The sequence below is a fragment of the Acomys minous genome (genome assembly GCF_964271855.1).
Source record: "Acomys minous genome assembly, chromosome: 9".
NCBI lineage: Eukaryota > Metazoa > Chordata > Mammalia > Rodentia > Muridae > Acomys > Acomys minous.
Genome location: NC_140490.1, coordinates 70,949,724 through 70,973,671, shown reverse-complemented (window position 1 = coordinate 70,973,671; position 23,948 = coordinate 70,949,724). Strand labels below are relative to the sequence as shown.

Here is a 23,948-nt window from a genome sequence, read left to right as displayed (position 1 = left end):
CATCGATGGGGGAGGGCGGGGGAGGCCATCCCCTCAGCTGAGTAGCTATTGCAGTTAGTAACAGATGGGGAAGGGGAAAGAATTTTACTTCAGAGGTGTAGCCACTGGCACACTGCCCATGATCTAGTAAATAACCACACAAGACATGCACTCGCTAGAAACTAAACTCTATGGGTGAAAAGACACAAATGTGGGAGGCAAAATGTGTTGAAAAGAGGCCTCCAGTGAGAGTAGGAAAGAGAGAGAAAAAAAGGAAATATGCAGTGAATATAAACAAAATATAATAAATTACTATAATGTTTATATACATATATGAAATTATCAAAGAACAATTTAAAATTATTTTAAAATTTAATGTGCTTATATTATACTCATTTTTCCAGAAAAAAAAAAGACAGATAGCTTTCATAATATTGTCAGAGTGGTTTGTGACTCTAAAATATAAAATGCTTTTTATGAATAATTATGAACAGATCAAAACGCCTGGTGATTAACTTTTTGAAAGAGGCTCTCATGTTTCATTCTAGCACGGGAATCACCCTGTGCCCAGGTGCTGGAGGCCTGCCTCAGCCGTAGCAGAAGACCATGCAGTCCAAATTCAGCTTGCTGTATATGGCAGTGTGGACTCCCCAGTGTCCCCTGGTCAGGATTTGCATGTATCCGTCAGCTCTGATCATGTGGCTAAGTAATGACAAAACGCAAAGGGGATTCAACTATATTTAAATAAATCAATTTGACAGATGACACCAGTATTCGACAATAATGGAAGAAATCTAGGCAAATTTTCTTATACTTCCATGTTGTAACATTGCCTGCCTGGTGATAATCAATAAATGTGCATTGGATAAATGAATCTATGCAATTTTCTAGTCCCCTGTAAAGACTATTGAGCAAAGTAAGTTAGCGCTGCTATTCAGTTTCTATTCCCATTAGTATGTATATTATATATTTATATAAGGTATATATACATACATTTATACCTATATGTATATAAAATACATAAGGGATATATGACATATACATATATTATACTTATATATGTATATATATATACATCTATACACATATCTCTTATATATATATACTGACATCAAACAGAAAATTACACTTTTATGCGTAATAATTTTAATATTCAAAGTCTAAAAGCTTTTCACTGAAATATTTTGTTTCAGTGCGCCCCTCTTAGGCGTCTCGTCACTTCAGTGTTGAGCTCTGAAAGCTGTTCTGATTTGGCCTCTTGAGTGGTTGGTATAAGCTGGTATAGATTGCTTTTACACGCGGATCTTCATGTAGGCCCTCCAAAAAGCAGCCTTCTAATCTATATTTTTTGAAATCTAAGCAGTTCCTCATATCAAAGAACAGCAGGAAACCTTTTAAACCCCAAATAAGATTTCGTATTTTAAGGCTGATGCTGCAGGCATTCTTCACTGGGACAGAAGAGAAACCTCAAATATCTGAATAGAATTCCTGATTGGGCGTTTTCACTCACACTGCTCCGTTTGCAGGGGGACATCTTCCTAAGAGTCCCTCTCTGGAAAACATCAGATGAACAATTATCTTTTCCTGATCTAGGGAGAGTGAAGTCACAGAAGCCACCATTCAAGGGAGAGGACATGGCGTTGGCAGGCCACAACAGCCTGACAGTGTTCCAGCAAAGTGCTGCTGCCGTTAGCCTGACCTACCACATCATAAGCAAAACACTGGCTGACTGTTGAGGCTTCACGACAAACCCCCAAGTTATGTCTCCAACTTGAGGTGACTCCAGTGTTTGCGACATCCTAACTCAGATAGTATGAGCTGGAATAAAAGGGAGAAGGGAATCCAAGTATCACCGGAACTTCAGCTGTGAAAGTTAAGATCACAAGCCCAAGGGGACAAAGTAGAGGTCACCTCAACACTGCTGCTGAGGTAGACTCCATCACACCCAAGCATTATCTGAAGGAGTCTCAGTTAAGAATTACGTAGCTCAGACTGCCGTGTGGTCATGTCTGTGGGGCATTTTTTCTTGCTAATTGATGCACGGGAGCCCATCCCACTGGGCACAGTATCACCCCCAGGTGGGTTTGTATAAGAAAGCTAGAGGTGAGCCAGTAAGCAGTGTTTCTCTACATTTTGTGCATCGGGCTCTTACCTTGAGTTCCGGCTTTGGCTTCCCTTGGTGAAGGACTGGAACCTAACAGTTAAAGAAACCTTCCCTTCTCCAAGTTGCTTTTGGGGGCTTGTTCGTGGTATTCATCACATCAACAGAAAGCAAAGTGGAACACATGAAAAGATACGCGTGCAGGAAGATGTGGTTTGAGAGGTCAGGCCCCTCCAACGAGACTCCCGCGACACTTGAGGCAGAGGGTAGCCTTCCCAACTTCATAAGAAAGGACGAGAGTTTGATGGCGGTAGAGACCTACTAAAAGGGGGATTGGACCTGTTTGGCCAGAGATGAAGCAGTCATACGCAGGTGCTGAGTCAGCAGGCAGGAGCTCCTTGCAAAGAGACTGCCCGTTTCAGACCTCTCTAGCACGAATAAGCTGGCATGCCCTCCTGCTCCGGGATGAATCAGACGAGGGCCCTGGGTTCGCCTTTTCTACCTGATAACCAAACCTTGACCTATACCTAGTGGTAAAATCCCAGCATAATGCCTACGTACATGCAAGTCAAAGAAAGGAAATGAATTGGGAGTTGGTTTTTAGCAAGGCATATCACAAGAACGACTTTCCAAATTGTGACATTTAACAGTCATGTAGATTTTTTTTTTAAAGTTATTTCATTCTGATTATAATTTGCCACGTGATTTCTATTCAACCAACAATTTCGATCTTACTTTTACATCCTTTTGCAAAATATTTATTCAATTGAAAATGTGAATGACTAATATCTTTTTGGTCTTTTGCAAACAGTGGGAAGTGAGAGTTCTTGAAGGAACATGAAAGGACACAGCAGAGTGACCCTGGCTTCAGAATCAGAAACAGGGCTCCCAGCCTGTGCTGTGGCCCCAGGCAATCACCGCAAGCTCTCTCAAATCCACTCCTGCAGCAGTCTGTGCACGTCTCAAGCTGCTACCTGGAGTCTGGAGTCGTGGTCTCCTTGAGCTCTGCAGAGAATGGAGTCAAGGCCTACGGCTTCCTTGCCAACTTGGGAGTGGAACATCACCATCACTGTGCATTTGTAGGTGACTGTCGGTTTCCACTCCAACTGCAACCCACTGAACAGCCCTGGTCACGTGACCTTGTGACCTTCCTCCTTCCCTTCCTGGTAACGGCAAGCAATAGCAGTGCTGTCAGGAGCCTGGAAGGGTGAGAGATCTGTTTGACAATGTTTGTCTTTGGATACACACAATTCTTTCTTGAGTCTGGCTTATTATCTCTTTGGGACATGCAAGGTCATCTCTGATTACTAGATATAGTCTGTGTTTTGAGATTGGCTTAATTAAATGAATCACGTTAGTGCTCCCCTTCGCGCAGCATTAAAGAAATAGGCCTGACTGAGTAAAACCCTTAATAATCGGGATGTGGCACAGACTGGCAAACCCTACCTGATGCCAAGGCTACACCCCATGCTCATGATCTGTTGTTACACACAAATGTTCCCAGAAGATGAGGAAATAAAACAAGCGCACGTTTTACACTGTATTGTGTTACCTGAGCTCAACTGTACGATTCTTGGATCCTATTAGAATTAACTAGGGACCTGAATGGTATGTCCTGGCAACTCAGCCAGTCCAAACAGAGCCAGAAATGGATTCGCTCTGGTAGTGGGGGGGGGGGGGGAGGTCAAAGGCAGAATTCAGTCACACACCAGATTCCCTTGCAGGCATTGCTGAGAGGTCAGGCCAGCAGGGCTCTCTCCTTTTTCCTGCCGCTTCAGAGTCCATATGGTCTCTGAGTGCATTGATGCGAGGCCTCATCTTAAAGAGACGTAGAAGCCTTCATCTTGATGTTTGGGAGTCCAGATTTTTGTGTATGAAGTCTGTCTATTTCAGAGACCATATGGACTGGTTCTGACCAGTATAGGGAGAAAAAGGAGGGAAGGTGGGACCAGGAGGAGAAGAGGGAGGGGGCTATGATCAGGATGTAATGCAAATTAACAAATTAATTAATTATCTAATTAAAAATAAATGTTTTAGCTCTCCATGGGAAAAATATACAAGGTGAGGCCTTGCACAAACCCAGGCATTTGGCCACGGCCCTGGCCAGACTTGGGGAAAGGCGAATTCTTAACAGGAACACACATGGTGACAGATTCTGTTCTTTACCAAAGATAACCAGGTTCCTCTGAGACCCATGTCACACCTACATCTTGGCCTAAAGGCTTAAGCCAACGGTAGCACAGACTGACAGCTCCAAGCTTCATCTGCAGGGCGGCCTTAACTACGTACTAGCTCCCTTAAGTAGGTGCCTGCTAGGAAAGAGCAAGGCTGCCTGGAGGATTTGTTTCGTTTCAGTGTACACAGCAGATGGACTCCACGTGGACTGGACTCCTGTCTGTTTGGCAGTGTTTTACTTCGCTGCCTCTGCCATCCCTCATCTTCATCCTCTGACTTCCTTTATTCTCTTTTTAAAATACATTAGTACATGGCTAGAGGTGTAGGCAGTGGCAGAGCACTTGCCAAGCATGTACAAGGCCCTGGGTTCCGTGTGTGTGTGTGTGTGTGTGTGTGTGTGTGTGTGTGTGTGTGTGTGTGTGTGTGTATGCGCAGGCACGCACCTTGACACCCCACAACTCCCAAACCCCAACCCCAGTCCCCCGCCCCACCCCCACCCCTGAATGTTGCAGTCTTGATACAAAAAGTGTGACAGACCTGCAGGAAGTTACGTAACTGAGGATTTTACAGCCCTGAGGCACTGCCCTCTGGCTTCCTGTTTTCTCTCTGCAGGATCCAGGGGCTGCCTCTGGAATTCCCGCTTGATGCTTAGCCAGTTCTGCCTCCAGTGCTGACCTTTTTCTCAGCACTGACGCTAAGCTTTAGTTCAGAGGACCAACTTTACTGCCTCAAATGTTTTTCTTTTACATAATACTCCCCAAAACAGCAACAAAAAAGTCTATTTCCCCTACTTTGCTGACTATAATATCTAATATACATTCTTTATTTTGCTCACTTTTGTCCCACTAATAGTCCCTGAGTCTCTGCCTAGAGTCGAGTATACACACTCTTTAGGGGTGGTACCAAATACCCTGCCACCGAGAAACCTGCAGCCACCAGGAAATACAGATGTGCACTGAGGCCAAAGTGTCTGGGGAACACTGAGACTGGAGCAAAGTACTCTTGGCAAAGCAAAGGGAGCCCTTCTAAGAAATTGACATTGAAGAGACTGGAGCAGCCTGCAACACCAGGACAGGCATCCTGCAGCAAGACCAGGACAGGCATCCTGCAGCGAGAGGCGGCACATGCACAGGCAGTGGGACATGGCTATCTGGTCCTGTCTCGGGCATCACACATAATTCAGTATGACGAGAAAGCAAAACTCATGAGAACTGTGATTAGAAGCATGAGTGGGGATATAAGCAAGCTCTGGATGATGCGGAGGACTGTCTGAAACCTCCACTGCTGACGAGATGAGCACCAGGGAACTGAGGTCTGAAACAACAGGCTGGTGCGGCATGTCCTTTAGGCTGAAATGCCCATTTTTCTTTCACTCCAATTTTGTCTTTAGTTATGTTCCCATGGCTCTCTTTCTCCCGGAGCCTGAATTGCCCCAGCAGGAGAGCATGTGGGGAGATCTCCATACAGGATATGGACTTTCCCAATCCTACGAGTTTCTCGTACCTAACCCCACTTCCTTCAACATTTCCTCCCAAGTGCACAGACACGGACTTGATTTCTGCCTCGTGACCACCTGTTTCTCTGCTATCCACCTTGTAAAGCAGTTTTGTGACCATCTTACCTTGTCGAAATCCAATCACCAGGACTTGTAAAAAGCCAGGGAAGCAGCCTGTGGCCCACTGGTCCAAGCTCACATTAACTTTCAGGCAGATGGAGTGACATAGTCACTGTCCCCTGGAGTGCAGACATGTCTCCATCTGTCTAGATACTGGACTGCACAGACCTCCCGACCACCACTACTTTGGTCAAGTAGTTTAAGGATTCCACACAATTGTGAATTCTTTGCCATCTACCGGAAACACAAAGGATGTTGTAGCATTCTGTTCATCTTTAATTTCCAGCTTCCTGTATGAACGACCGCAAAGCAGGTTTATTTTTTGAAATGTAGATGAAAACCCTCAGTAAGTCAAGGGTGTGTTTACACACCTGGCCCCACCCAGGTGAGCCTCAGCAGTCTAGCCTGAGCTGAGGTTTTCACCTGGGCTTTTGACAGCTTCATTTCTGTGAACAACCCAGGATATGGGTTAAAATATTTCCAGGAAGCGTCAATATCTGCTCAATGTTAAAATAAAAATCAGTATTAAAACTGTATAAAAAATAGGCAAAACCATGTTTCCACTCACCTTCCTAAAACTTGTAATAAAAGATAATAAATACATAATTCAGAAATGAACCATATACTTACATATGGTTCATATGGTGCGGTTGAGTACAAATATCGCATTTTCAAAGCCTGATGCTTTGCTGACCACATTGTCTACAGTCTAAAGATCACTCATGCCCACTTCCCTTGCAGTTGTAAGTAAAGACATTACTCCATTTCCCAGCGTTCTTTGCAACCAGATGTGGCCAATGAAATGTTCTGTAAGGGAACATATGAAATCACTCTTTACTCTCCTTTCTGCTGCTGCTGCTGCTGGCCTGCAACATAAACAGGGTGGCGGGGTGTGTTAGCAGTCATTTAAAGCTGTGATCTACTCCTGTGGACAAAAGCCAGTTCTAGGGTAATAGGATAACTTCTGGATTTCCTTTATCTGAAGTGGATTGAATGAACTTCATTCTCAGTGAAACTCTGTTTATTTTATTTAGTTACAAGCATTCAAACTTTCCTTTATAGCCCAGAGGTCCATATTAAGGTGGTTTCAACTGAACTAGCCTTGATGTGTCACTTAAAAGACTCTGAAGTCCTCCTAAAATAATCTGCGTGTCCCCTGTGTTTGCATAGCTTGCCCACCTCTAGATTTGCTTCTGCTAGCCACCCTTAGCTCTGCCTTGCTCTGTCCCAAACAGGAAAGTCAGCTACTCAGCAATTTCCACACACTGCACGCAAGGCCTGGGCACCTTGCCATCTCTCTAACACACACAAAGTAACACCACATATCCATCAGGCTCCCGTTGGCCCTGGCTTTGGCAACTTCACCTTCAAGCACCACCACGCAAACTCCACCTAGCCAACAGCACAACAACAGTGTGTCCTCCATCCTTACTCCCCTCTCTCCATTCTACCTCGGCTCCTTTTCTTTAAACTAGTGGCCAGAAGATGAAAAAGTTTCTACTTAATTGAACTGATCCTTCTTAAAGGCAGTGTTGTTATAAATGACACACTTTTCTCAAAGGCGTATTTCCAGGGAGGTGAGAGGGCGCGCACGTGAGCACGCGCACACACACACACACACACACAGAAGATATCAACTGTCTTTATCTACACCCTAGCTTTTCTCAATGAAGCTGAAGCTTCTCCCACAGGCCCTGCCGGTTGGCCAGGGAGGCTGGCGATTGACCTCCCAGCACCAGCTGGTTATCTCCATCTGTCCCCCAATGCTGGGCTTCTGGGAAAGCATAATTATGCCCAGACCTTATGTATGTGCTGAGGATTTGAACTCAGATCCTCATGCTTTCACGGTGAGCACTGCTACCCACTGAGCCATGTCCCCAGCTCCCTCTGATGTACATGTTTCTGAAAACTGATTGAAAGCATCATGCAACCTCCATTTTTAAATAGATGCACCTCCTTTTCTAAATCTCTAAAATCTCATAGTGAATGAGTAGGTGAGTAGTAAGTTGGAGGGTGGGACAGGACAGGAGTATCAGAGCAAAACTCCTATCGGCTAGTTTGCAGGGCCTGAAGGCTACTGCAACATTCACAAGGCATAGATGAGCCCTGGCTCGTTTCTGGTAGCTGGTTCTTCCCAATAAGCCACTGGTGTGCCTCATAAGAGTGAGGTGCCCTGGTCTTCACACTTCCCCCAGTAAGACTACCCACAGTTGACAGCCCATGAACTCATCAATAAGAACTCTCTTGCCAAGCAAGAGGATAACTCCCGTTTACTGGAAACATGTTTCTCTGGGGTTTTCTGAATTCCTGTTATACATTGTGATTTGGTGCCTATATTATTAATGCAAAGCTTTTGAAATGACCTGAGTTAACGTGCAAGTGAAATATTAAAATTCAGTATATCACTGGAGAAAGGCCATGCTGATTCGCTGTCAGCTCTACATTTCAAAAATAATACTTTTAAATTGATGCATAGCAATTTGCATGTGCTTTTGAGGTATTATGTGATATTTCAATATGGGTATATGATGTGTGATGACCACATCCTGGTAGGTGGCATACATATCATCTGAGGTTTTTCTCATCTTTTTGTTGGTAGCTTTATATTATCCAGCATTAAATTTTAGTTTTTTAAAATAAATATACTCTCCTAATCCTTGTAATTTACTATAATAGCTGCATGATAAACAGCATTTTATAGTTAAATAAAGGGCTGGAAAGATGACTCTGTAAGAGCATTTGCTGCTCTAGCACGCCAAGGTTTGGTTCCCAGCATCCACACCTGGTAGATAACAGCCATCTGAGACTCCAGGGGATCCGACGCCCTCTTCTGGCCTACATGTGGTGCACAGACATATGTGCAAGCACACGCTCATATACATAAAATATGAATGCATAAATTTTTATAGTTAATAAACAGATTGTCTTGGGGTGCATAGTTATCCACACTCTTCCTTGTCAAGATTATTTACTAGTTCCTGAGCAGAGCAGACGGGGTACAGAATGGGGCTCATGCTAGGGGAGAAAGTTTTCAGTCTAGCCAGGCAGCATGGCCAAGTCTGGAGCCAGACCAAGGAGAGGGCAATATGACCTTGGGCACAGAGAAAGAAGGCCAAGGCCAAGGCCAGGAGAGCCTAATAGCAACGCCAGCTTCTATCCCGTTTTTCTTTACCTCCATCTTTTTATATTTCTTTACCTGATGAAGACCTTGCTATGAATGAGAGGCAGAGGCCAATGAAGGTCAGATGTAATCAGAAAGAGGATTCATACCGCACAAGCCTGAACCACTGATTTGCCTTTCAGGATCCCAAATCCTCATAGGAGATGGTGCCACCACTCTGAGAGCCGTCACTTTTGTGAGGAGGACCTCTGAGGTTTTGTTAGTGATGGTGTGTGCGTGTATATGTTGCTTCTAGTGTCGCTTGGTAACATCACTTACCCATTTCTGTGTTCCTTTGGCATTGCCCACTAAGAACCCAGCTGTCACATGGGAAAAGCACTCTCATGTATAGGATGCCTGCTGTATAGCAGATACTACTCGGCCATACCTCTCTGAAGAAAATCATCTTAACTCCTTTTTTTAGCAAAAGCATGCCACCCACTGAGAGGGTAAGGGCCTTGCTCACAGCTGAAGAGATAAGTCAGGGTCAGTTATTTGCCAGCTTCAAGCCTGAGCCCATCAGACGTGTTCAAATCTGGGATGGTTGTGGGTGGAGCTGACTGGATCACACGTGGGTGATGAAGCATATATAACTCACAAAGCCCCTGACCCTGAGGTTGTCCGTGCCTGCATGCAGCTGCGCATTGAGGCCTTGAGGCTATTCTAAAAGCTTTTCTGCAACATGTCTTCAGTCTCTGCACCAGACAGGCCTGATTTTGTACTCTTGAAGAGAATGGACTGGCCCTGGATAAATATTCAGTAAATTCTGCCTTTTTGTGGTTTTGACGTTTCCCCAGACATTACATGTTGCCCTGTAACTATCACGGGCCTTGGAATTCTCTCTAAGCTTGGCCTGGGCTACAGATATGGTTGTATCTTTACCTGGCACACAGCCAAAGCTTTAATTTACTACAAATTTACTTCTGGCCTGGCATGGTACTTTGGGGTCAACCACACATGGATCCTTGCAGAAACCCTATGAGGCAATTCTGCCATTACCATTACCCAAGGTAACTGAGGAAACTGGAGGGTGGAAGTTGGCTCACTCGCCTGATACATTCCTCACATGATGGTAGATGTGAAAGCCAAGCATTGCCCTTTATTGTTCATTCACTTTGCCATTCTATCTAACACTTCCCTTGCCCACGAGGTCAAAGCAACTGCACCTTGGCCAAACAAAACACCTGCACACAAGGTCAAATCAGCATTCAACAGGCAGTGCTAGTTGGCTTCAGGAGAGGACAGGAAGGTAAGAAGAGGACATGGTAGGAGGTGGCCAGTGTGTGTGTGTGTGTGTGTGTATGTGTGTGTATGTGTGTGAGTGTGTGTGTGTGTGTGTATGTGTGTGTGTGTGTATGTGTGTGTGTGTGAGTGTGTGTGTGTGTGTGTATGTGTGTGTGTGTGTCTGAGTGTGTGTGTGTATGTGAGTGTGTGTGTGTGTATGTGTGTGTGTGTGTGTGAGTGTGTGTGTGTGTGTGTGTGTGTGTGTGGTGGAGGATTGAGGCTCGATATGGTCATGGTGCATTGAATACATGTGTGAAATTGTAAAAAAAAAAAAAGCTATAGCTATTCTATTAAACAAAAATTGCTAACCAATTTAATTTATGTAGCTCTAAGTCAGTAATAAGTTTTTTTTTTCCTCAGAGCCAAAGCAAGAAGAAATAGTCACATAACCTTTCATCCTTATCTAGATGGAGGCACTTTAGCCTCTGAGCTTGTCTGAGTGTTGCATACAACTTTGCTGTATCCTATTTTTTTTAATACCATAGCATTCAGACTACATATCTTTTATTTTGCTTTCTCCAAAAAAAACAGTGCCGAATCCTCATTTTCAAAGCAGAAAAATCAGTCTCTTAAAAGTGAAAAAAATCCCCCACAGGTGGAAAACAAACACATCCTTAAAATCTGAGGGAAAACAATGCCACCTGCCCAGGCAAGTAAATACGAAGTAGCTAGCTCTCACGTCTTTTTTCTTATTAGATTTAAGAGCTAGCCCTGCTGACAGCTCATTGTTTTCTGCATACCAAATAAAGGGTTTTAGGAGAGCTGGGCCCCACAAGGAGTAGTTTCTCCTTGCCAGTGGAAAGTTACCACTGACCAGAAGGTTCCCTGAAAAAGCAAGAAGTCCATTCTTGAATATACAGCCGTTTAAAGCTGAGTACATTTAAATATAATTCTGGTTATATCTTATGACCACAGTTATTCGTTAACCATAACTTCTTCACAATGCGCATCTGCTGATCAGATTGCTGAAGGGCTGTGTGCAGGTGATGTGATGTCTGGTTTTAGTTTTCATTTTATTTTGTTTTACAAGAATGAAAGGGGAAGGGCCTCTCTCTTCCAACTCAACAGCAAGCTTCGGGCAAACCTCAAGGTTCACGCGGTTTATGGTCACTGACTCCAGCCAGATGCCGGAAGTGCCGTTGCTGTCACTGTGCAACTCGGGTATTTCTTTTTCCTGAAGGCTTTGCTTAGAGGGACTGCCCACCAAAGACTTTTCCAGCTCTTCTCAGACCTGGACATCTGAGCCTCCCTCCTCTCTCTCCCTCCCTCCCTCTCTCTCTCTCTCTCTCTCTCTCTCTCTCTCTCTCTCTCTCTGTGTGTGTGTGTTCACATGCACTTGCATCACACTTGCTGCAAAGTCTGTTTATGGCAGTGTGCATTGGGGTGTGATAACTGCAGAGGGGCCAAAGAGGGTTGAGAAGTAGAGTGATTGTGTGGACCAAGTTCGTGGCCCCTGGCACACAGCTCAGGATGACGGCCCCCTGGAAAGTCCTCCAGGCCACCCTTCTGTTTCTCCTCCTGCTGTCTCACTCACTGGCCTCTGTGCCCTATGAGGACCAGCCAGGTGCCAGCTACTCCAATGCCCACAGCTGTGTAGGTACGTACCTTTTTTTTTATATCTGTTCATAACAATGGGGTCTGACACTTTGCTTGCACAATGATTCCTCAGTCTCAGTGTTAGATGTGGTGGCATGGACTTGTTTGTACTCCTGGTGGATAAGGGGACATGTTCCAGGTGGAAGATGGCCTTGCCTACATACTGAGACCCTACCTCAAAAGCAAACAAAGAGCCCTCTTCTGTGATAGGGAAAGGTTTTCTTCTGAGTCAGCTCCCCTAATAGTCTGAAATTCTCACTTCTCTTCATGGTGCTGACTTCAAACATCTGGCTTGAATTGCTGCCCTCCTCCTCCTCCTCCTCCTCCTCCTCCTCCTCCTCTTCTTCCTCCTCTTCTTCCTCCTCCTCCTCTTCTTCCTCCTTTCCCTGACCCAGTACTGGCTCTTACCTAGCCCTCTCCTTACCTTTGTATTCCTCTTAGTAGGCAGGGCTAACACTTCACTGGGAAACTGAGAACTAAGATTATTCATGCATGTCTGTGACATCTGTACACAGTGCGGGTTCAGCCCCTCAACTACCTTCATTCTTTAGGGAATTTAGCGATGGTGGCCAAGCAGAAACTCCGACCACCAGCTGACATACAGTTTTGTGACTCCTCCTTCATAGGAACATTTTATTTGCATGTTCTCTTTGTATTTGCTTTGTCTTCTGAGGACAGTAGGGAATAAAATGAGACCTTCTATGCTGGCCAGTTTTATGTCAACTTGACACACACTGAGATCGTCTGAGAGGAGAGAACCTCAATTAAGAAAAATGCCTCCATGAACTTGGAAAGCCTGTAGGACATTTTCTTAATTAGGGATGGATGGAGGAGAAACCGGTTCATTGTGGTCAGGTGCTGGGCTGAGCAAGCCATGAGGAGCAAGTCAGTAAGCAGCACCCTCCATGACCTCTGCATCAGTTCCTGCCTCCAGGTTCCTGCCTTGTTTGAAATCCTGCCATGACTTCCCTCGGTGATGTACTGTTACCTGGAATAGGGGTGAAATGGAATATGGAGTGAATTAAACCCTTTCCACCTCGAGTTGCTTTGGTCATGGTGTTTCATCACAGCAGCAGTAACCCTAGCTAGACACCTTCCATATTCATAGTATGCATGGAGCGTGTATCAGAAGAGGAAGCTGAAATGGCATGGGCAGTGGAACCACATAGACTTGGAACTAAGAAACAATTATCAGTAAACAGATGTCAATATGGAGTCCTGCCCAAAAATAACGCTAGGCCTATACTACACACGCATTACCTGGGAACATGGTCTGACATGTAGGAATTCTGTGTGGAGGTCAGTATGAAAGTCTGGATTAGTCAGGCATGCTTTGCCAAAGCCACAATCTTATTAAGTATGACCACCAGGGAACACATCTCTGGACCCAAAGACTCCTTTTCAAAAATAAAACCCAAAGAACTAGATTCATTGTTTCCTTTGTGACCAGGTCTAGGAGGGTGAGGCGCCAGCTTTACTTGGTGTTTAGTTGCCTAAAATCACAATTTACTGTCATTCCATTTTCTCACAGCAAACCCGTAAATCTGTCAGGGAAAAGCTCCCGAGAGTCAGTTCCAGGGAGGCTACAAAAGAGCTTCCTGGGTTTAGTCCAACTGTCTACCACAAGCTCCCCCGGGCTTCACACCAGTAGAATGGACCCAAGCTTCCTGTTTTCTTCCCCCACCAGGTCCCCAGCAAGGCTAGGGGGAGTTGAAAGAGGTATTAAGAGAATCCCAGAGATTTGCTCTGCGTATCTACTGGTGCAGAGCAAATGAAAATTACAACCGTTTTGTTGTAGCATGATTTTCTAGGTAAGGAATGTGGGCAGAGCCTCGATGGTAATTTCCGGTTCTATGCAGGATTAACTAGGTTGATAGGTGATCTGAAAATGGTGGGTTGATGGGTCCGATACTAAGATAGCTTCTCCCTCCCCGCTCACTCTCAGCCCACTTCAAAAGCCCATTCTATTTCCTTTTCCATGGGGGGCGGGGAGTGTCCATGTATCCCTGCTAGATCCTTCGTCTTTACCTGGCCCCTCTGGGTCTGTGGAATGTAGCCTGAATACCATTTATTTAACAGGTAATATCCAATTATAAGTGAATAATACCATATTTGTCTTTCTGGGTCTACATTACCTCACTCCAGATGATTTTTTTTCCTAGTTCCATCTATCTGCCTGCAAATTTCTTGATGTCATTGTTTTTAAAACCACTGAATAATACTCCATTGTGTAAATATACCACCTTTTCCTTATACAGCTAAGGGGCATCTAGGTTGTTTCCAGTTTCTGGCTATTATTCATAAAGACTTTATGAACATAGTTGAGCACTTGCCCTCGTGGTAGGATGGAGCATCCTTTGAGTGTATGCCCAAGAGTGGTCTAGGTGGATCTTGAGGTGGATTGATTACCAATTTTCTGAGGAAGTGCCGCATTGACTTCTATAGTGACTGTAGAAGTTGGCGCCCCCCTTGCAGCACATCCTCACCAGCACGTGATTTCATTTGTGTTAGTGATCTTATAAGTATCTGTCTTTAGAGAGGTTATCACCAAATTTAGAGAAAAAGCTAGACGCTGATCCTGTTCTGCAGCCATAGTTTGCAACTCCCCAGCTCTTCAATGAATATATGTACTATACATATAAAATATGTGTGTAACATATGTGATTTTGTAAATATAAATTATGATTCCTGGTGTCTTTTTTTCCCCAGGATCCTTAATGTAGTTATCTGTCCTTCTTCCCTCTCCTTCTGTACGGCCCTCCATTCTCTCTCCCCAGTTAAAGTCCCCTCCCCCGACTTCCCCGTTTCCCCCTTCCTGTCACCTATGGCCTGATGTTCCCCACTGTACAGCTTCCTCTTTCTTCATTCCTTTTTACTTTCCTAGTTCCAGTGGCTACTTGAGTTTTCATGTTTGCATCTATAGATTTGGAGCTAAAAATCACAAATAAGAACCTTCAATGTTTGTTTTTCTGAGTCTGGGGTATTCCAGTCAGAATAATATGTTCTACTTCCATCCATTCACCCCCAAATTTCATGATTTTCAACACAGTTTTCTTTTTCTTTTTGAGTTTATAGTGTGTGTGTGTGTGTGTGTGTGTGTGTGTGTGTGTGTGTGTGTGTGTGTTCCCTAGATACAGATCCCCTGTCAAATCTATGTCTGGCTAATTTTTTTCTTATTCTGTGAGTTTTTCTTCACTTTCATAACTGTGTCCCCTCTACAACAAATTCTTTTTTATTTGATGAGCCTCTATGACTTTTATTTCTTGTGCTTCTGGGGTCATATCCAATTGCTGCTGTTGTTAGAATATCACTCTATTTTCTGCATGTGTATTCCTTTTTCTTACTCCCCAGACACCGAATCCCTAAGTAGCATACGGTGATGGGGCAAGTAATCCCTACTAAGAGACCTCCTTATACTTTCACAGGGTGAGTCAGGGCTTTCAAGGCAGTGAACATGGCAGCAGGCAGGAAGGCATGTCCCTGGAGAGGTAGACAGAGCTTACATTCTGATCTGCAAGCAGAGGCAGAAAGAAAGGGCTACTGGTTGTGGTATAGGCTTTTCTAACTTTAAAGCCCACCCCTTGGGACACACTTCCCTTAAAAAAGGCCACAACACCTCCTAATCTTTGCTACCAAACATCCAAACTTATGAATTTTCTGGAGCATTCTAATTCAAACCACTGCAGAAGTGATCTCTCACTTAGGACCCAGGTCCTAACTTTCACTGGTTGTTGACAGTATTCAGCGCCTTCCATTTGCAGGATCAGGGGCCCTTTGCTTACTATGAGCTGTTGTTCAGCAAAAGAAGTCAGCAGCATAGTGTTTCTCTTCTGTGCAGCACCACCTAGAGAAAGCTCTGCAGTTCAGAGGATTTGCTGATTAGTATTTCAGGCCCACTCAGGAAAAAATAGTAAGTCAAAGTAAATTGGTTAACATCCCAATTACATACACAATTCTTTTGTTATTGTAACATCAAATGTAACTGCCCCCCCCCCACCCCACACACACCAGAAGACCACATCAGGACCAAAGGCCTTATAATTCTACCTAACAGACATTGAAATGCTCGAAAAGAAAAGGAAAGGCCACCAAATGGAAGCCTGTGTTCATATCCTATAAGAGCATCCCTGACTTACGCCCAAATTCATTTTCAAAATAGTCATGAATAGCCTGGCACATGTAACAGAGATCAGTACAGTATGGAGAAAATTCTGTCTGGTGAGATTTTTGTGTGTATTTTATGGTTTGTTTTTTTTTCAGTTTCGTAGACTCTACTGGCTGGTTTTGCATGTCAACTTGACACAAGCTACAGCCAGCAGAGAGGAAAGAATCTCAGTTGAGGAAATGCCTCCATGAAATCCAGCTGTAAGGCATTTTCTCAATTAGTGATCAGTAGCAGAGAGGCCAGCCCACTGTGGGTGGTGCTGTCCTTGGGCTGGTAGTCCTGGGTTCTATAAGAAATTAGACTGTGCAATCTATGTGGAGCAAACCAGGAAGCAGCACCCCTCCATGGCTTCTGCATCAGCCTCTGCCTCTGGGTTCCTGCCCTGATTGAATTCCTATCCTGACTTCCTTCTGTAATGTACAGCATTATGAAAGTTGTAAGCCGAATAAACACTTCTCTCCCCAACTTGCTTTTTGGTCATGGTGTCTGTTGCAACAATGCAACCCTTGCTAAGACTGAGAGTTTTATGTTTAAGCTTTTACTCATTAACTTCACGGTGCAAATGTGGAAAGAAAAACACATTGCTCCAATGCCATAGCCTTTTACTGAGAAAAGCTTACTGTTTTACAACTCTCAGGGTACGAGCAAAACTCAAAGAAAGAGGCTGTGAATGCAGCCACGGATTGATTAGAAGTTCAGCACTGTGGAGAGATTGGAAGGTTTCAGGTCCAGAGGCTAATTACCTTATCTTGGACCAGCTTTAGCAAGGACTGCAAACTACTCACAGAAAACCATAGGAAAGAACTAAATTGAACGTATTTTGCCAATGTTTAGCAAATAGACTTTGGACAGACATATAAGGCGATAATAAAGGGCCAAATGAGAAGTCTAGACTTGAAAAACCAATAACAGTTATTATCACTAGATAGGCTGGGCAGATTTGAGTTCACAGGAGGAAAAAAGCCATGAATTTGAACACAGATCAGTGGAAATTATTCAAAACAATGCTAGAGGAAAACTGGACTTGAAGGAAAATAATCCAAGCCTCAGGAACATGTGTTACAATGTCCAATATCTCAACATCTGTGAAATGGGTATACTAAGAGGAGAGGAAAAAAAGAAGAAGTTCGTAAAGCTACCTGAAAAAAAGGATAAAAGCCAACACTGACTCAAAAATGGAGGAGAATGTTAGCCTACTAACCCAACACTCTTCACAAACTTCAAGAAGAATGAATACACCTCATTCTTCCCTGACACCTCGTAGCCAGTCTTCTGAAACCAAATATAAGGTAAATCCTTTGAACACAGCAACAGAAGCATGACATATTCTCTACACAAATGCAGTACAGCTGGTGTCTTGCCTCATTTCTGAGCTGTGGTGAACGACATAAGGTGCTGAGAGAGGACAAAAAGCTATTAACTCAGAATTCCATGCCATATTAAACTATAACTTAAGATGAACATAAAATATAAATGAATTTCCTGCTGAATAAAACTGAGAAGCACTGCTAGTAAATTTGTCATCTAAGAAGTACTAAAAGGGACCTGGAAAGATGACTCAGTGGTTAAGAACACTTACTGCTCTTGCAGAGGGCCCAAGTTCAATTCTCAGCACCCAGATGGTGGCTCACAACGTACAGACACCAGGCACACATGTACTGTACATACACACATGCAGGCAAAACAGGTAAAAATAAAAATAAGTCATTCTAAAAAGCTAGGAAGAAGAGCTATAACGGCTGAAGAGATGGCTCAGTGAGTAAAGCTCTTGACACACACATGCCCAGACCATAATTCATCTCTAGTACCTGCGTAGATATTGGGCAAGTGTGGTGGCCTGCCTCAGATCCCCAGAGCAAATCAATTACCTACTCTAACGAAATCCTTGAACTCTAGGTTTATAAGAGAGGCCCTACTTCAACATGAAATGGGGAGCACCGTCAAAGTAGCTACCCAAGGTCAACCTCTGGCCCCTGCATGTGTGCGTGCACACATGGATACATACATGTACATATTCAACTTTGTATGCACATTTTCTACATATATGAAAATGCTCATGCCCCATATACTCATATACACATATATAATATATACAGATATGTATTAAAAATTAAAAGGACTAGGAGAGAAATCTTTTAGAAAGAAAGCATACTAGGTCATAACTTAGAGTTATAGGAAGAGGTGGAAAGCATGGACCATGGTACATATGAAAGGAGATGCAGTTATACACACAAATACACTTCTGAGTATGTGCAATGCAAAATGTAAAACAGTAATTAAAGTACTGCATGATTTGGTCTACAACATGAGAGCACTAGCCCAAAGGAGAGGGGAGGAAATGGACCAGTGTCGGAACAAAGTTGTAAGCTTATGAAAATTGCTGCTAGTCTCATATTAATTTTGATAGATTGAAGCTGCACATTATAATTCAGGGATCTCAGGGAAGGCAAAATATTCAAGTAAAACACCAATAAAAAGTTACAAGAGATAAAAATAATACTAAAGACACTTGTTTCAAGCACAAAGCAGTGGGAAAGCAGCAAAGACAGAAGAGCAAACAAGAGCGCAAGTGAGTATCACAGGCAAACAGAAAGACCAGGAACATTCTCTGCGGGGACCACACACGCCACTCAAAAGCCAAGATAATCAGAGTGAGGTTGCTCTTTCTAAAGTAAAATCCAACTACGTTCTGTATACTAAAAGCATACCTACATCTAAAGGCTTACCTACGTTGAAAATAAAAGGAGGAAAAAGATCTGACAAAGAAAGAGGAACTTCAAGGCTTCCTCCAGTGAGATGCAGGTGCTTTAAACTATGGAGTAGAATAAAAACAAAGAGTTGTGTTTTATAATGATATGGGAACCATTATAGTAACAAGAGGTAAGTTGTTATATATTACTCTTGCACATTGTATTGTTCCTATGTATGTGACTGTAAAAAAAAAGAGCTTTAAATATAAGAAACAAACAGTTACAGAACTATAAACAAGATTATGCAATTTTGTCACAAGGTTCAAACATTTCTTACATCTTAAAAGGTAGAACTAGACAAAAGTGAGTATATAAGAATCTGGACAAATCAAAAGAGCTTGCTAATCTCTCAGAGTACTCTACTTCATAACAGCAAAGTAGGCAGGTCCAGGACAGGCTATTTGTTTATCTGTAATATGGGTTCTAGGAATCAACCTCAGGCCAGCATGCTTACCCAGAGAGCACTTTACCAACCTAGTCATCTTCCAGTCCCATTTTTAACTTTAAAAGTTATCATTAGTTCCTGAATAATTTCTTTTTTTTTAAGTTCCAAGATCATTGTCCTATTTCTCTTATAATCATCATTTAACTTACAGGGACTCTATGGCTTGGCAGAAATGAACAATCGGGTTTCTGGAAGAATGAACTCTAACTAAATTAAAACATAGCTATATACTCCTTGTTTTTAATAATGTGCACTTAAAAATAATTTATTGGTTAAAAACCCAAGTCTTGTGTTTTAATAAATTGTATCCAAGGCACACAAAGTCCTTTTGGAAGTTTGATTTTGCTCTGGTACTTTTGGGATCACTGAAGCCCATGCTCAGTGATCTCACTAATATTGCAGGTCACTGCGTGCAACCTCCTCCTTCGGACTTCTTTTGTTGTTTCTGCCCTGGCCCTTTGCTTTCCTTTATTTTACATCTGATCTGATTCATATCTATTCTGATTTGTACTGTTGTATTAAGTGACAATTGTTCTGTTCAGAAGAAAGTATGATTAAAGCAAAGTTTTATACAGTTCCATGCTTAGCTTTTTAGTTATGCTTAAGCATTCTAGATTTTTATATAAAAATAGATGGTGACCTATTATTAAGAAGTTCATCTCTGCTCCTGGTAATAATGGGCCTTTAAGTTTGTACATTTATTATAAGTTTATAAATGAAAAATGTGAATTACTTTAAGATATTTTTATGTTCTTATTAGTGCTTTATACATAATACAGGGACTGAAATTCAACAATTAGCTATAATATTTATTTAATCTTTTGATATGATTAACATGTGCCTATAGAAACAAATTAACTTAAAAATAGATTCAGTGAAAAAATGTGATAAAAGTAAAAAAAATGTAAAATTCTGCCTGACTCCCTAAACTGGCCATGATGGTGAATCGCTTTAACCCCAGCTCTCAGGAGGCAGAGGGAGATGGGTAGCTGTGAGGTGCTGGCCAGCTCAGCCTACAGAAAAACTTCCAGCCCATCCTGGAATGAAACCCTGTCCTAAAAATAAATCAGAATGTATTGTGTAAACATTTCCAATAAAAATATTTTTAAAACCTACTGATGTAAAATACCCCATATGGATCCCTGAAAAATATTTTTAGAGAACTTGGAGTTTTAATAGTTTGAAGATGACAATGCAAATCAGAAGGCTAAGTAGTTTTATAACTTCCTATAGATTTTAAGTGCAATGCCTTCAGAAAGCTTTGGGCCTATTGTTAAGTTTTAAGCATGACCATATATTTTTTTTAATAAAATACTAGTTAAGAAATACTTAACTAGACAGATAATTATATTAACTACCTTTCTCGTTTTTGTTATAAAAATACCTGGTAAATGTAACTTAAGAAAGGTATGTTTATTCTGGGTCAAAGCTCCCGTGTACAGTCAATTTTGTTTTGTTTTGAAATATATTTTTAATTTGTATATTCACTTTACATCCCGATCCTAGGCCCCTCCCTCTTCTCCCCCTGGTCTCTCTGTCCTACCTCGTCCCTTGTCTCCCAGTAGGGATGAAACTTACCAGCTTATAACAGCTTGATTTCTCCATGTTCTAGGCAGTGACTTCAGAAACACAGTCTTACCATTAGGTGCTGGAGGATAGCCAAGTACACTGGCAATAACATGTGACGTTTGGGTCTAGGGAACCTCATTGGCCAACAACTCTATCAAAAGACATAGCCCATTCTCAGCACTGGGCTTTTTAGTTGTTAGTCTCTGGTGTCTAGTAGCAGCAGTGTTGCCCATTTATAGGGTAACTTTACCTTAAAATTTAAATTTACATATATATGTGTGTGTATGTGTGCCTGTACATGCATACATATGGAAGCTTCTAACCGTAGTACATTTTCATATGACTTTTTATTTATTTATCATGTATACAGTGTTCTGCCTGCATGTACACCTGCAGGCCAGAAGAGGCATCAAATCGCTTCATGGATGGTTGTGAGCTACCATGTGATTACTGGGAATTGAACTCAGGACCTCTGGAGGAACAGACAGTGCTCTTAACCTCTGAGCCATCTCTCCAGCCCTCGTATGACTTTTTAAAAAGTCTCTCGTGTTATTTATCCCTCCCTATATTTTCTTCTCTACCTTGCTCTCCTCCCAACCCAAATTTAACCCTTTCTATTCCACTATTCCTTTCTCACACTTTATGCCAGTGTGTTTTACATCCTCGTTCTTGAAAGCCCTTCCATGCAACCTTTCAGGGTTATGATTTTCCTAACATATATGGGTATTTAAAATGAAATACACATATTTGAAGGTTCAAAGCTAGCATCCACCATGAGGGAATATATGTAAGAGTAGTCTTTCTGAACCTGGGTTGCCTCACGCATGATGGTTTTCAGCTCCATTTGTTTACCTCAGAAGCCTACAATTTCATTTTTATTAAAAGATGACTGATATTTCATTGTGTAAATATACCACATTTTCATAGTTCATTCATCAGCTGATGGACGTCTAGCCTGTTTCAATTTCCTGACTATTATGAATTGGCGCAGCAATGAACGTGGATGTGCTGGAATCCCTAGAGTAGAATATGGACTCCTTTGAGTAATGTCCAAGAGTGGTTTAGACAGACCTTGGTGTAGATGCATTTCTGGCTTTTGAGACACCTCTACACTGGTTGCCATATTGGCTGCAGCACTTCGCATCTCCACCCATAGGAATAAGTGTTCCCTGTCCACTGCATCCATGTCAGCTTTTGTCATCATTTGTCTTTAATCTTAGCATTCTGACTGGAGAAAGATAAGATCACAAAGTAGTTTTAACTCTCATTCCTTCAAGAGGTAAGGATGCTGAACATTTTCAAAAATGTTTCTCAGCAGTTTGCCATCCTTCATTTGAAAACTCTGCTTAGTTCTATGCCCCAGTTTTAAATTGGACTCTTTGTTTTCTTGATATTTAGTTTCTTGGTTTTTTTTTTTTTTGCCTTGTTTGCTTGTTTATTTGTTTTTTTTTTGTATAGTTTAGATACAAACCCTCTATCATATTTATCTGGTAAAGATTTTTCCCCATTTTGTAAGTTGCCTCTTAATGAAATGATAGTTTCCTTTGCTGTGCAGAAGATTTTTAGTTCCACAAAGTTCCAATTTTTAGCTGTTGGTCTTAAAGTTTATGCTATGAGGATGCTATTCAGAAAGTTCTTTCCCGTGTCAGTGAGCAAACAAACATTGTCTACTTTCTTCTCTGTTAGATTTATAGTATCAGGTCTTATGTTGAGGTCCTTGATGCCCTTGGAGATGAATTTTGTGCGGGATGAGAGATAAGTATCCAGCTTCTTTCTTCTACATGTAAGTCTCCAGTCTTACTGCCATGGTATGTTAAGGATGTTCTCTTTCCTCCGATATGTAGTGTTGGCCTCTGTCAAAGACAAAGTGGCTATAGTACTGTGGGCTTACATACATGTATCCTTCAGTCTACTCCATTGATCCGTGTGTCTGTGTTTACACCAGTGCCATGCAGGTTTCATCACTATAACTCTAGTATAACTTGAAATCTGGAATGGTGATACCTCCTATAGTCTTCTGTTTGTTTTGTGCGTTGTTATTTAAGATTGTTTTGGTTATCCTAGAAATTTGTATTTCTATATTAAATTTAAGATTATGCTTTCAATTTATGTGAAGACCTTTATTGGAGTCTTGAAGAGGATTACATTGAATCTGTAGGTTGGTTTTGGTAGGATGGCCATTTTCATATTAATCCATCCAGTCCATGAGTAGGAGAGGGTTTATATCTTTTCATATTCTTTTCTCAATAACTTAAAGTTTTTACTGCACTCTCTTCATTAGATTTCTTCTGGGATACAGTTTGAGGCTATTGCTGATGGTATTGTTAGGGACATTCCCGTGATAAAGCACAGGTTATTCAGTAAAGCAAGCATAAATTTATTTTAAAAGATTAAAATAATATAGTTATCTATCAAATTAAAATTCAATAATGAGAAAACGTGAAAGCAAAATAACATTTTATTTCTCAAACATGATGAAAGAAGTTGGCTTATGATGCCAGATAAATCATGCTTGAAGAAAATTGTGTAATTTTTAGAAAAAATATTTTAAATCAGTAACTTGAATTCTGTTTCAAGAATCCAACTAAGTAAAAAGAAAGAATATAAACATCAGAAAAAATAATAAAATAAAAACAAGTGTACTAATGAAAACCAGGTACTATTCTTAGAGAAGAGGAACAAAATCAATGGACTTTAAGCTGACCTTACCATTTAAAGTGAGTAAATGAAATTTTATAAATTTCAAGAAAAACATAACACCAAAAGAAATTAAAGTGATTATAATAAGATATTATGGACAACTTTGTGTCATGAAAGTCAAGAATTGAGATACAATGGAAAATTGTACCGGACCAGAATACTGAAAAATGAACGAAATAAAAGGCTTGACTAGACCTGTATCAAGTCAAAACTTGACTTGGGGATGGTGTCTAATTAATAATTAGAAGTTGGATTAGTGGTTTTGGGCTACAGACAAAACAAAACAAAACTAGACAAATGACAACCACCACAATGGATTCTCCTACAATTCTGGAGTCGGGGTCTAAAGTTGCCTACGTTTGTCTCCAGGGTTCTGAGGTTGCAACGTGTCATCCTGTTCTTTGTCTTA

The 23,948-nt window shown here is 41.9% G+C and overlaps 1 protein-coding gene across 2 annotated transcripts in view; it reads left to right on the top strand.

The window, feature by feature from the left end:
* The first annotated feature begins 11,352 nt into the window (after nt 1–11,352).
* The window catches only part of AOAH (acyloxyacyl hydrolase), a 228,933-nt gene continuing 216,337 nt past the window's right edge, over nt 11,353–23,948 (top strand). For both annotated transcript variants that reach the window (XR_014782173.1, XM_084796996.1), the window contains exon 1: nt 11,353–11,911. Coding sequence is in view for 1 of the 2 variants with exons in the window: in XM_084796996.1 (XP_084653122.1) it covers nt 11,785–11,911 (127 nt within the window). In the remaining variant the exon portion in view is untranslated. The remainder of the gene's footprint in view (nt 11,912–23,948) is intronic.